Source organism: Gambusia affinis, linkage group LG07 (assembly GCF_019740435.1).
Source record: "Gambusia affinis linkage group LG07, SWU_Gaff_1.0, whole genome shotgun sequence".
Lineage (NCBI taxonomy): Eukaryota > Metazoa > Chordata > Actinopteri > Cyprinodontiformes > Poeciliidae > Gambusia > Gambusia affinis.
Window position 1 is genome coordinate 8,733,863 of NC_057874.1, and position 13,655 is coordinate 8,747,517.

A 13,655-nucleotide genomic window follows, 5' to 3' on the forward strand; every position below is an offset into this window, starting at 1 on the left:
GGGAGTTTCTGTCGTCACTTCTGGACGCACAGAGCGTAATAATTAGACGCAGCGTTAGGATCTAGTGATGAAGACATGTTCACTTTCTGGAGGTTCTCAGAAGTCCTCTGCTTCAAAAAATAAAGATAAAATTGAGCCGAGTAGTTGTGTGTACCCGTTTGGAAGTGGGCGTTGTACTTCCATTGTCAATATTGTGTTCAGCGGAAGTTGAGTAGGTGAGTGACAGGGTTTGGTTTCTTCTTCTAGTTTTGATCTGTGACTTGCATCATACTCAGTTTCTGTTTTAGCTGCATCCAATATGTGCGTGCTGGAGCTTTACTGTAAGTGGAGGGTCTAAGGTCATTTTACAGCAAAATGTGTGTCTACTGCTGCCTCTTTACCTCAAACACACACACACACAGCCCTCAGTCACATATGTGTTCACACCTGTGTGACTGGGGAGAGCAGAGGGCTCGGCGGAGCTGGTGGTGGTGCGGGTCTCGTTGGGGGGGGATGCGCGGCCCCTTTTCCTGTGTGCTGAAGACACAGGAGACAAAGAGCCATGCTCACAGGAGATGCTATCGCGGCGCTCAGCTTTGAGCTCCTCATCTCGTCTCTGAAACAAAGCGACCGCAAAGAATACCACACACAGAACCACAAGCTCTGACAGCTTCACAGAGCCTGTAAGAGGAAGACACTAAAGGCTCTTTGGAAATGAAAAACACGTCAACGGAGGTGAGAATGAATAAAACAGAGTGGAGGATTTTCACAAGCCTTTTTTTTTTTAAATTTTTTGTTATGAATTATGTTATAAATAATGTGATGCGATATTTAGAAAAACTGTTTTTGCGGTTTATTTCCGTTGTGGTATATCAACACATATTTAGTGAATACCTGTAAAGAGAGGCGGCGTTTCTTTATGTTTTTTTAAATTCAGTTAACAGGTCGTGCAGAGAAATGCGGGAAAACACGGCAACAAGTTGAGTTTCAGAACAACTTTATTGAATGAGTGTAAAAAATCCATTTCCAAAAAAAAAATCTAACTATATACCTTTTAAGAACTTTCATACTGATACATTAATTTTAAATGCATCAGGCAGCGTTGGAGAGCGTGACGAAGTCAGTAACCAACATTCAAGCAGGTCTCCTTGAACTAGCCATGGCCCAGTTTCCTGTGTTACAATCAGGTTTTGAAAAATTTTCCATCGTACCGTTCCATTTCATATGAAATGGGTTAAAGTAGCACATTTAAAAACAACAGTGTTGACCCAAGTGTTTGACCAAGGGTAGAAAAACAACGCTCAAAGGCAGCAATGAAAATCAACAAGAACAATAAATGGAATAAAACTTCGAGGTAATGGACATCAGTCAAACAAGTCTGAACTCGAGTCAAAGGCAAGTTTGAGAAAATTAGTTTTCAAGAGGGATTTACAAAAAAAAAAAAAACCTGTACAGACACTGCAGTACAAATATGAATGGTCGGGTTGTTTCAGAGTCTGGGGACTGCAGCAACAACAGCTTGACCTCTACTGAGCTTTAACTTGACCTCTGGCTTCTGCCTCTTTTTGGACTGTAAAACAAGAACAGTTAAATCATTAGGTGCCAAACCATTTAAAATGTTAAAAGTAAGTAAAATAATCTTAAAATCAATATGAAAATGAACAGGGTGCCGATGTAAATCTGCTGAAGCTGGGTGACGTGATATTACATTGGTAAATGCTAGAAGACAAGCGACGGATAGACGAATCTAAAATTAGGAAGGTAGGGAAATATAAAAATTATAAAAAGTAGATTAATTATTACACATAGTCTATTCATTGTCTCTTTTTTTTTTTAAGTTAGTGGTCCCTATTTAGGAATCCAGATCCTAATTTAGGGCGTATCAGTTTTTATTTTGTTGAGAATTGATGTAAAGTTTTGAGCCAGTTTTGCCAGTTTTGGTGCCCCGTAGAGGGGTCCAGTAGATCCTGTACAGTGGAGGACAGGATCAGAAATTTTGGGAATGATGTGTTGGGTCGTCATTAAAACATATACAAGAGTTTTCATGAGACGCCATATAAAGTGTTGAAAACATGTTTTGTTATTTTTTTTCCTCTGATTATGACACACAGCCTCTCCCATACCTGTTGCTGGCAGAAATAAAAATATTGCAATTTTGTTTAGAAGAACAACAAATTTGACTGCCGTAATCTTTTAGTGCATGTAATTTGTAATAGTTTTGTTATAATCCATTTATCAAAAAAAGTTATCAGGAATATTAATATAAACATTATACAACATAATATAATCAATATTTTCTATTATTTGAGTCACGTTAGGAATAGTTGCTGCTATCTTGTTTTAAACAAACCAAACAAACCGACCCATATCTACTGTGTGTTTTTAGGATGTGCTTTTTGATTATTTATTTTCTAATCTCTTCCGATAGACCTGAAATCAGATGGAAACTTTAAGGTACCAGTGCTACAATCAAACAGCTTTAAAATGTTTTTGTTTTTTTTCTCTGATTGCAAAATGTTTAACAATAATCTTGTCATAAAAGAGAGTTGAAATAAAAACATTTTTAAAGTTAACACTGTGCTTTACATTCTTTGTTGGGAACAACTGTAATGGAAATAAATTAGTGGAGAAAAACAAAAAGATACAATGAATTAACATAAACACTGAAAAAAAAAATTAATAATAATCTAGCCGCCTGTTTAAAACCTCCAGGATAAATAGAAATCTGCTATAAACTTCAAATTTAGTGTTCAATTTGTCATGACGGCTACGTATAAATATATCTACATGTTCTACCTTTCAAGAAATATTTTACTCAGGACAATCATCAATGTCCTAATAACAATAATTTTGAAACCGTCTCCTTTCAAACTTTTTGTAAGTGATGTCTCTTAGCCTGCTTTTAGCTTTCTATTTCAATAAGTATTCATCATATGTAATAAAACTTGATATCTATGAACGTGTTAGCTTTTTCTTCTTGTACTAACAGATTATTTCTGGAAATGATTTGCACCGGCTGTTCAATTTCTATGACATTTCAGGACTAAAAAAATGTTTCCCTTCAGAATCTCTTTGAAATTTCACCTCATGAATGAAGTGAAACGGACTAGAGTCTGGGCCTAGACACGCTGAAGCACATGCTCCACCTGTGACGTGGTTTTCTACATAACATCTCTAGCGTGTTTTGTATTTACAACCAAACTCCCAACATCCTACAATTTCAAACTTAAAGCTTTTATATGTCTGAAATGAGAGCATAATATTGTTCCAGAACCTACCACAGTCTGAACAGGAAGTCTCAGTAAGACAGAAAAAGAAAAAAAAGAAAAAGATGCGCAGACATTTTGGTGTGTGTGCCCAGCTTTCCGCAGGTTTCCAGTTTCTCCCCAGTCCTTCTTCCTCCTCTTGACCTGCTGCTTGGTCTCCGCATCCCGGCGGCCTCGGCATTCAAACGAACAGCCTTCATTCGCTCCAGCTTTAACGTTGCACAAACCGGTCCTCTGCCTGCATGTTCGGGGAGCCGGTGTTTCTTTCTCACCGGCTTCCCCTGGTCACCCACAAACGCGAAGCGCTCACACATGAGAGTTTCAGTTTGGAGACCCCCTGCGTGACTAAGACAGGGAAGCCCATGCAGGTGTGCCTCGATGGGTGAGTCACACCTGAAACAGAGATATGGAAAGGTGAAGTGGGCTAATTGAGCGCGTTCTGACTGGGTCTACCCTCCGACAAAAAGAGCATCAACAGAATCTCCTGCTTACTGAAAAACCTTGCTAAGACTGAAACCAGACATCTTTCCATCTGGGTTCAATTTGAAATAGATGTTAAAGTAGCTTAATAAAACTGAACAGCTTCCAGTTTTGTAATGTTCATCCTCAGTTGTCGTGAGGCAACAGAGCAATAGTCTCATGATAACGAGATAATTTAATGTCTCTGTTTTGTCTGCTATTTCATTCAGGGCTCTCATCTCCTCCCACCAGTGGAACAGAAATCACCCACAGGTGAGAAAAGATGTCAGCACTTGTTGCCTATCACTAAGTCGGCGCTTTTATTTTCCATCACAGCACAGGAAATGTGACGGGCTTCGAGTTGCGCCGCGGCAGTCACGTCTCCCCTCGCCGAAGAGTTTCACTTCCCCACAATTGTTAGGCCGGCTTTCGTCTGAACCAGTAGAAAAGATTCAGCGGCACGCAGAAAGCCTTCCCGACTTTCTGAACGTGTTCGTTTTCACCCATTGCCGTTCACATGTGCACGACACACTTTTCAGACTTTTATTTGTCAAGGTCATATTAACAAGCCGTCTGTTGCAGTTCTCTGCACGGTTCTGCACAGCTTTATGTTGATCTGCTGCAAATGTTCCCCTTAAAAAAATCCAGTGAATTCTGCAATGTGAAAAATGTTCAAAGGGGTTCGAGTACTTTGGCTAATTATTGTATGACGTGCTCTTGTGGCATGAAACTGGGGACACTAGTGGTCCAAATATTCTGATTTTTTCCCCCGATTCGTTTATTATTTTTATTAGCTTTATCAAATTCCTCAATGAAGCCAGATCAAAAACACACATTATGGGTCCTTCTTTTGTCTTGAGTTGTTTTTAAAGGGCACATCTGTACAGCCACTCCAGAAGAGCTCGTGTTATCCTGACGTTTACTCACCAGCGTTTCTCAAGCTGCTGAATTTGATTGATTAAACATTTTTCTGCCTTAACGTTGCCTCAGATTGCCAGATTCTAAAAAGCATCTTTTAGTCACGATATCCACCGTCAGTGAAGGTGGCTGCCATCAGGACTTTTGTCATTCTGCGTGCTGTGAAGGTCCAAACACCAGTGACGTTAAGACGGGTCTGTGGTCAGAAATGCAGCATTCAGTGTCAGTCCATTCTGCAGCACCAACGTGTCATTTTACTGTTCAAATGTTCAGCAGGCGGTACAGGTGTGACCCAGTTGCTGTTGCCATCTAGTGGTTTAAATGATGCAATTTACTGCTGCGACGCCTTCTTGAAATAATAAAATGTTTGCAGTTTAGTTTGTGCGTTTTACACAGCTTAAGGTGGGCAATGCTGCTTAACTGAGACACTGAAAATAAATCTGCACAATTTATTTGAAAACAGAAGACAGCACTGTGCAGGTCCTTCTCAGCAAGTTAGAATATAAATGAAAAGTTAATTTGTTTCAGTAAACCAACTCAAAAGTGAAACTCGTAGGTTTGCTGCACACATAATATTATATTTAAAGTAGTTTAAGGATTGTGGTACGCAGGTAAAGAAAACCCAGAATAAAGTTTCTAAGAAAACAAACCAATAAAGAAAGATTTTTAATGCTGAAATATTATGTTTTATCCTACGTAATCACAGAGAAGACTGCTGACACACAAAGGTGATGAATATTCCCAGTGTTTGGTATCCACACATATTAATGTGAAGTTTAGTGGAAGGATTGCGGAACTGCTTTAATGTTTATGTTTTCACGGTGCTCGACAGGCCAGCAAACTCGAATAACCTAAACCTCAGAGGTAATCTGAGAGTAGCCTAATCTTTAGCGTCAGTATGGGATGATGAAGGATTCTCCCCTTACGACGTTTTACCAGAGGAACGATGGAAAATAACAAATAAAACATGCTGACAAGAATTCTGAAAACTTCAACCGGCTTTGCATGAAAACAGGGTGAAACATTTGATTTGGACAGAAACTGTTTACAGTTATAGTTCCACTTTCTACTCCCCCCTCAAACCAGCCGCCTCCTTCCAGCCCACACGCTGCTGTGTTTTGTGTGCCAATAGTCTTTTCTGGATCAAAATGTGCTGTTTGATGCTGTGAACCAGGAGGCAGAGGAGCGAAATGCAGATCTGGTGGGCTCCACTTCAAAACGCCGTGCAGACCACGACCGTACTGCAGGAGGGCTCTGCAAGCGCTCGGCTGCAATGATCCCATTCGACACAGAAAAGAAGAAGGTTACAGCTGGGGCGTGGTTTTCTGATATCTCACTGAACTATCTGCCGTCAGCGTTCAGTAAATACCAAAGAGACGGCTTCGACGGCTATCGTTGCCTGGAAAGGTTAAAAATGGACCAAAAAGTGATACAGGTTCTGTTGCTTTTACTTCTTTGTCCAAGTAAGTTCAATTTAATCTTTTATTATAATCATTATTATTTTTATGATTTTCATTGTTGTGCGTGTGCATCGAATGACAACAGAAGGCGATGATTGCTGTTCTCATTTTACACAATTCAGAAATCAATTCTGCTGGTGAGCCTAGAACGGTAGAAGAAGGGCAGCCGGTGAAGATCACATGTAGGCTTCCTTCGCCGGGGACGATTGTGCTCTGGTTCAGAGTGGTGGACGACTCAGGCATGGAATTCATTGCGTCTTTTTCCCCTAGTGGTACATTAAAAAAATCTGGACCCAACTATGGCAAGAACCTCGCTGTAGAAAAGCAAAGTAATGACTTTGTTTTAACGGTGAAGGCCTTCAACAGGAAAAGTGACAGTGGAGTGTACACCTGTGCTGCTCTTGTCTCCGGAAATCAGCTCTCATTTGGACAAGTAACTCAACTTCGTGGTGAGCTTCGCTTTGTTACTGCCAAACAAATCCCCACCCGATAGCTACATTTTTGTGGAGTAACATTTCTCAAATTCTGCTCTTTTTTCTTTTTCTTTTCAGGACCAATTATAGCAACAACAAAGCCACCAGTAATCCAGGTTTCCACCACCAGGCAGACAACAACTCCGACCAGCTGCCATTGTAACCGTAAGGATAAGTCAGGTACACGGACCAAACTTTAAGCACAACACAATATCATCTGCATAGTAGCGAAGCTGCACAGAAAAACAGGCGGTAAAACCAGCATTTATTTCGCAGGTCCTTCCCTGTTTTGTGCTCCGATCATCCTGGGCCCACTGGCCGGAGGCTGTGGCCTTCTTCTTCTGCTCCTCATCATCACCATCTTATACTGCAACAGTAAGTACCGGCTGACGTTTTGCACCTACAATTCACTCAGCTGTAGTGGACATTTAATTTTGTTGCGCAAAAATGAAATAATTTGCGTAGAAGTTTAAATAAGCCGCTTTCATTTTTAATGCCTCCTAGAAATAAGGACTCGGAGATGCCCTCACCATTACAAAAGAAAGTAAGTTGCTCGTTTTCCATAATGTTGTATTGTCTTAGAGTATTGAGGATGAAGCATTAAAGGGGAAATTTTGTACTTTTTTTGTTTTTTAGTCTTGTTCTCTCAGCCATCAAGATTACTTTAAAGCAGTTGTTCTGTTTTACTTTTTTAACAGTTGGAAACTAGTTTTCAAAAATGTATTAACTATGTATTTAAGTTGCTCTTCATAAGGCAGAATTTTAAAAGTTTCTTTGTAAAACCTTAGAACAAGTGGATGATTGATAGTCTTTTAGAATATTTTAAGTTTGTTTACGTACGGGGCTACATGTGCAATAATTTAAAAACCGCCTACAGGATCCTTTGAAAAACTTTTTCTTGGTGAAATTGTCGTATTAAACGCAAATTCTATTTTTATTTGTAATTTTCAATTATTCACATTTCTCGTCAGGCCGAGGATGATGGCTCCTGAAAAACAACACTCCGACCGGTACATCTGAAACGGATGTAGTGACTTCGTCTGCAGTTTGTCAAATATTTCCCTCTTTATGTTTGCCAGAAAAAATAAAGAAATATTTTTTTAAAACAACAGCTTGTAAAATGCAAAATTAATAATCTGACATGTCAGAAGAAAAAAAAATATTTTTGTGTGCTAAAAAATATTTAGTGACCAAAACGGTTCCCTGTTTTGAGTACAGAGAGCGCTTTGGTTAATTATTAATTATGCCAAACTTATTATTACTATGGACATGAAGTTTTTGACCGCGCTGCAGATTGTCAGAAAACAATGCGCTGCTGTGTTTGCATTTTTTTATCATGTCATGTGACAGTAAATTTGCCCGATCCTAATTGTTGCTGATGTAACTGAAGACGAAACTGAGAATATATTATGTTTATACTCCAAACTGACCTTTTTGTAACTGTATATAGATATTTGTTTCTCCTGTTCTTTGCTCACATTTACAGTACTTCGATCTGAGTTTCCTCTTGAACTGAGATCAAACTTTACCGTCACACTTTAGCTTCCTGTTTGTGCTTCAAGCTTTTATACAACCACAGTTCGATTGTTCAGCTGAAATATAACATGCTTCTTGGATGTGTGTTTTCTTTCATTTTAATACATTATTTTAGCAGCCAAACTAATAATAATAATAAAAAAAAAACTAAACCTGAAATCTTAATATTGCATGGTTTTTTTTTAAGTGTTTGCATATTTTTAAAAAAATCCTCTATAGGTCAGGACAAACAAGATTTCTTTCTCTTTCGTTCTTTTATTAATAATTCCAGTCAAACAAAAATTTTCTCGCGTGCTGCGTTTTTCATTTTCTTTATTTGATAGTATTTTTCCCCACAGAAAAACTCTTGAGAATCTGTGAAATGACAACATTTGAGACAAAGACATTCGCTTTAAAACCCACTGGAGTCGAGAGGAAGCGGGCTGCTTCAACAGCACTCAGAAAAACCCACAGGAGAAGAAAAAGCTGCATTTAAGGAGATTCTGTTCCTTACAGCTCTAATGATGCACATTACCATTGGACCAGTTTTGGTTTTTGTTCCTGATTTGTATTTATTTATTTTTTTGTCACAAGCATTGTTAGATGATGAGGCTTTTCATGTTGGCTTTAATTTCACGTTTTGGCACAAATGATGCCAAACGTAACGATTCTAAGGTTTGCATTTTCTTTTATTTAATTTATTTGGTTAGAAAAAAAAAAAAAAAAGAAGCAATCCTCTGTAAATTATACAGTGTTTTTCTCAAAAGAGCAGAAAGTCTTTTTTTTTCCTCCTTTTTACAGCATATGAACGACAGCATTTTACAAACATTGTAAACGTATCAGTTCACTAAGTACACTTGTGAATGCCAACGTTTTTAGTTATTTTTTTTCCAGAATAAGAAACATACTAAAAGACCCTTCTCTAATCAGACATTTGTTTGCAGAAACAGAAGAAGAATTTGCAAAAAGCTCCGAGATACAGAAATAAGCTCGACACCTCCTGGAAGTCCTCCACATAATTACACATGTAAACGACGCACTGGTTAAAACACACACATACACACACACACACAGAGCTGTACACTAGTGTTCTCCATATCATCACAACCACAACTCGATAGGCAACTTGGCTTTTTCCGTGTACATCAAGACTACATCCCAACACAAAACACTCGCCCCGTGCTGCTCCCACACAACCTCAGCGTACGCAAGTGTTGCGTCACGATGTTCAGGTGTCACGCCAGCTGAGATGCAGGACTTTAAAGTTAAAGGTTTCTTGCGTTTGTTTCCAAACAGTTTCTTCATTCTCTCTTGGTCTCGCCTCTCTCGTTCTTTCGACCCATTTTGATGTGAAAAGTCTTTTCAGTTCCACTCCCCCCCTCCCTCAAAGACAGAAACCAAAAAGGTTTTTTTGACGTCTTTGAACGGATAACTTAGAAATAAGTCGGTGCTCGCAGATATGTTTGTGTGTGGGGATTTTTCTTTTTTTGTTTCTTTTTTTTGTGTTTTTTTTTTTTTGAGCAAGTGTTTTACGCCGTGTCGGTCAACTACCATACATTCTTGATGAGCTAGAAAAATAGAATCGATTTCCGAAAAGCAGCTCCGTCACTGATCCCCCGTCCCTGCGGTCTGGCGGAGGAATTGCACTCACGACCTGCGAAAGGATGAAACGGGCGGTCAGCACGTGTTGGTCGTCAGGCGCAACCGTCTACTTTGTGAAAGATGGCAGCGCATCTCACCAAGTGAACTATCTCTTGCCTCCCTTCGTTGCAGAGGTGGACACAACATCCGAGCTCAGCTGAGCCGAGAGCACGTCAGCGGCAGGTTGGGCGTCTTGTTTCTGTATAGAAGATATTGTGAAACCATGAGAAAAAAGAAAAAAAGAAAAAAAGGAGGGAACATTTTGGCATGCAGAAACTTTACAAATACTCTGGTTCTCAAAGACTTTGCTTGATAACCTGCTTTCAGCTCCAAAACGCTCGCACATCGCTTATCACTTGCACCTGCCGCCTGCTCTGTCCCAGTGTCTCATGCGCTGAGCGAATAAAGCACCATTGTTGGCATCCAGGCACAAACATGCAATACAGAGCGGCGGATGTGACGGATCTACACACCTGCTGCTGCTGCAAATATTTGCAGCTACAAATGAAGTAATAAATCAATGATGAAGAAAAGACACGCAGAAAGCCACTTTAAAATCAACGGGAAATAAAAATGCTTTGAATTCTCAGGTGCATTATGTAAATGCTGCTGGCAAGATCCACCTCTTTTTACTATAAGAGAAATATTTACTAAAGTTTAAAAATATTCTAGATGGTGGAATTATCACATTTGCTCTTAGCGTGCCCTCCTAAAGCACAAAGGAACTTTTTTTTTCTGTATTTATATTTTTTTAAAATTTTCACTTGCAAATAAAAGTATATCCCATGTGTATTGGGTGTTTGGCATTTTAAGCACTCATAATCCAGACATTTGTCATCAATTGCAATTAGAACAATAATTTAAAATAACTTTAACATCTTTTAAAAGCAGCTGCTAACATCGCCTTTTTCCAGCGTCTCCGACCATATCTCCATGGTTACACTTATCCGTTCCCAAAGAGGCCGGTGAACATTTTTGGTGACGTCATTGCAAGCGGCCTGAATATGATCTTTTCTGTCTTCTTGTTTCTTTTGCTTTTATTTTTTTGTGTGTGTTTTCAGGTGAAAGGAGCCGTGCAGAAGCGTGCTCTAATGCCTTTGTAGTAGCAACTACCTTCAGCTTTCAGGAGACGCTACAGTCAACCCAGAGGCCTGTTGCAAAAGTCGGATGCTTTTTGCCCTGGCTTGTGGGAGCTTTGTGATTTAAACATGTGCAATTCTAAAATGCTTTGGTTGAGTGAGGCTAGAGTGTGAAAAGTCAAGCCTTGAACCTGGACTCCATGCTCTAGACACGTAGCTTACTTTAGACTTTGACTTTGACTTGCTCTTGCCCTGCAACAAAGTTGGCAGACTGGTTATGTTCACACTGCTCCTAGTGGTGGTGACGCAGCGACTGCCAGTGAGTTTTCTCCAATGAATAACGTTAAATTGAATTGGGTCAAACCTCCAGGAGTGGTTTTTAAAAGCGTTCGGTATCATTTCTAAATGGTGTTTTGTATTAATGACCACGTTTCAGCTTTACCTTCGGCTTGTCTGCTTTGGATTTGGCCTTTAGGGCGTCTGGGGTCAGTGTGTCAGCCAGGGAGTCCAGGACAGGAGCATCCATCGGCTAAAAACACGAGAAAAAACAAAAACAAACTTGAATTCAGTAACAAGATTTAATTCAGACAAACACAAGATTTGATTAAATTTACAGAAAACCCAGTTGTAATAAAAATCTTTAGGAAATGTAGGTCATTAGAAAGAAATTGGGTAGAGTTTAATTTTCCTGTGACCTTCTGTGGTTTTGCGTCCAGCACAGGAGGCTCCAGTTTTGTTGTGGCCGTGTTGACCGGAGCGGAGGCCTGGGGAGGAGCAGAGAAATCCCCAGACAGCAGGTCCAAGGCGGTTTGGTCATCCATAGACTTCTGCTGGGTAGAGGAGGAAAAAGAGAGAGAGAGCAGGGAATAAAAATCTTTCTGAATTCATCAACACGTGACGATTCATATTTTGTTATTGATATATTATTGAAAAATGCGTACCTGCTTGGGTTTTGCTGCAGCTTTATCCACTGGTCGTTTCTTTAAAACGAACAAGACGTACATAAGATTCAACGTGAACAATATTGTCCCACCTGACTCTGTGATTTTCACATAGCAGTGCTTGGAAATGATTTTTTTTTTTTTTTTTCACCTAACTGTGCTGTGTTACATAACACAACACATGTGCTACATAACAATACCGATGCTTCTGACCATTTCTGCAAAAGCTTTTAAGATGTCATATCCGGTCGCTTTCCTAATCTTCTAGGGGTTTCGAAGTTTTCCCAATAAGAGTCCTGATAATCTGATGAGGCGGATCAACCAACAACATTTCAGCCTAGTGATATGGATTAGGTTTGGCTTCGCAAACAATGGCAAAAATCTAACATTTTCAGTTAGCTACATGGAGGGAGTAATGGAAATAAAGTTGATATGACATATTTCTACTAAGGGAACCGTTACTAATTTATCTACACAAAACCTCACTTTAAAAAAAAAACAAAAAATCAAAACAAACCCTATGATTGTGTCTTTACTGTGTTAACTTAATAGAAGACATTAGTGAGCTGCGGTTTCAATCATTTTACCTCCAGCTCTTCCTTAGTTGGCCGAAACTCCGGAGGCAGAGTGTCGTCTCTTTCTCCCATCTTAATCAACTTCTCTTCGACGATCTTTTTCTCCTTCATTCAACGACAGAGCGGCCACACGTCAAAGAAGGCGATGCGACATGGTGACCCTTGTCGTCTGAGAGCTCAAGGACTTGCCAGAGGACTTACCTTGACGACGTCCTTGGCGGGAACGGGGGCGGGCTGCGGAGCGGGGGCGATGTCCTTTAGCGTGTCGGACAGAACGTCGAGGGCGTTGTCCGCTTTTGCCGGCAACTGAGTCAACGAGAGAAAGAAAGGAAACAAAAAGTTTGATTTTTAATTCCTGGACGTTGCGAGATCTAAAACAGGCTTGGCTCGCGGTGGATCTTTACCGGTATGCCGGCGTCCGCCGCAGCGCAAGGTGCAGATTTTACAGACGGAGCTGCAGAGGAGGCAACGAAATCTCCCGCCAAGGCATCCAGGGCGGCATCAGACGACTGAGAACGATGGAGCGACACAGTCTTTACTAAGGAGAGTCAATTTCTGAGTTAAGCAGTTGTGATTACACTGCGCCGCTGCGTACCTGTGCTGGAGGGGCAGACGGGAGGCCGACAGGAGCCTGGCTGACGGGAGCTACAGAGGAGGATGTGAAATCTCCTGACAAAATGTCCAGAGCCTCTCCGGTTCCCATGGTGGGCTGGTGGGAAAACAAAACAAAAAACAAACTTAAGAAACACACTCTAAAACCAGGTAGATAACAAAAAAATACACCTGACTACGAATGGAAAAGGTGATATTTTGCAAATCCACGGTTTGGGATACGGGCCTTCAAGTTCCTCCTTGTTAAACCTGTATTCTGGAGGCAGCGTGTCGTCTCTTTCACCCACAAACACACCCTCCTCTTTCTTGATTTTGCCCACCTGCAGGAAGAAGAACACCGAAGGGATCATTTAATTCATTGATCACACCTCAAAAAATTTCCACATCCTCAGAAAAAAAAAAAACGTGCGTATCTGCGTGCTCCTTACCGAGACGATGTCTTCAGGTCGGAGTTTGGGGGGTTCGGGTTTTGCCTTGTCCTCTGGAAGCGTGTCGCTGAGAGCGCTGAGAGCGTCCAGAGAGATGGAGTCCCCCTGAAGAGGAAGGAAAGAGAGAGGGAGTTACACCTCCAAACTGTAACTGGTACAAAGTAGAAGAAAAATAAAAGAAGAAACAAAACAATGGTTTGTACCGCCAGCGTTACCTTTGGTAGCTCTGGTTTCTTCTGGACAGCTTGGGGCTGTTGCTCCATTGGACCAACAGTCTTCTGCAAAAACACACAAAAGACGCACACTGTA

At 40.5% G+C, this 13,655-nt stretch overlaps 2 protein-coding genes across 2 annotated transcripts in view; one reads left to right on the top strand and one right to left on the bottom strand.

Moving 5' to 3' along the window:
* Positions 1–3,158: 3,158 nt before the first annotated feature.
* On the top strand, positions 3,159–8,800 carry cd8a (CD8a molecule). Its single transcript, XM_044122818.1, has 8 exons — positions 3,159–3,627; positions 3,935–3,977; positions 5,797–6,085; positions 6,205–6,531; positions 6,634–6,735; positions 6,832–6,930; positions 7,060–7,099; positions 7,527–8,800. The coding sequence occupies exons 1-8, from the start codon at positions 3,488–3,490 to the stop codon at positions 7,573–7,575; spliced, it is 1,089 nt and encodes a 362-aa protein (XP_043978753.1). The 5' UTR covers positions 3,159–3,487; the 3' UTR covers positions 7,576–8,800.
* The window catches only part of cast (calpastatin), a 37,916-nt gene continuing 32,634 nt past the window's right edge, over positions 8,374–13,655 (bottom strand). Inside the window, exons 20-33 of the mRNA XM_044122819.1 lie at positions 13,562–13,624; positions 13,347–13,451; positions 13,129–13,238; positions 13,090–13,093; positions 12,902–13,015; positions 12,711–12,815; positions 12,508–12,612; positions 12,319–12,411; positions 11,732–11,770; positions 11,486–11,617; positions 11,233–11,319; positions 11,013–11,042; positions 9,810–9,910; positions 8,374–9,724 (exon numbers count right to left, since the gene is read on the bottom strand). Coding sequence (XP_043978754.1) covers positions 9,818–9,910; positions 11,013–11,042; positions 11,233–11,319; positions 11,486–11,617; positions 11,732–11,770; positions 12,319–12,411; positions 12,508–12,612; positions 12,711–12,815; positions 12,902–13,015; positions 13,090–13,093; positions 13,129–13,238; positions 13,347–13,451; positions 13,562–13,624 — 1,080 coding nt within the window. The 3' untranslated portion in view covers positions 8,374–9,724; positions 9,810–9,817. The remainder of the gene's footprint in view (positions 9,725–9,809; positions 9,911–11,012; positions 11,043–11,232; positions 11,320–11,485; positions 11,618–11,731; positions 11,771–12,318; positions 12,412–12,507; positions 12,613–12,710; positions 12,816–12,901; positions 13,016–13,089; positions 13,094–13,128; positions 13,239–13,346; positions 13,452–13,561; positions 13,625–13,655) is intronic.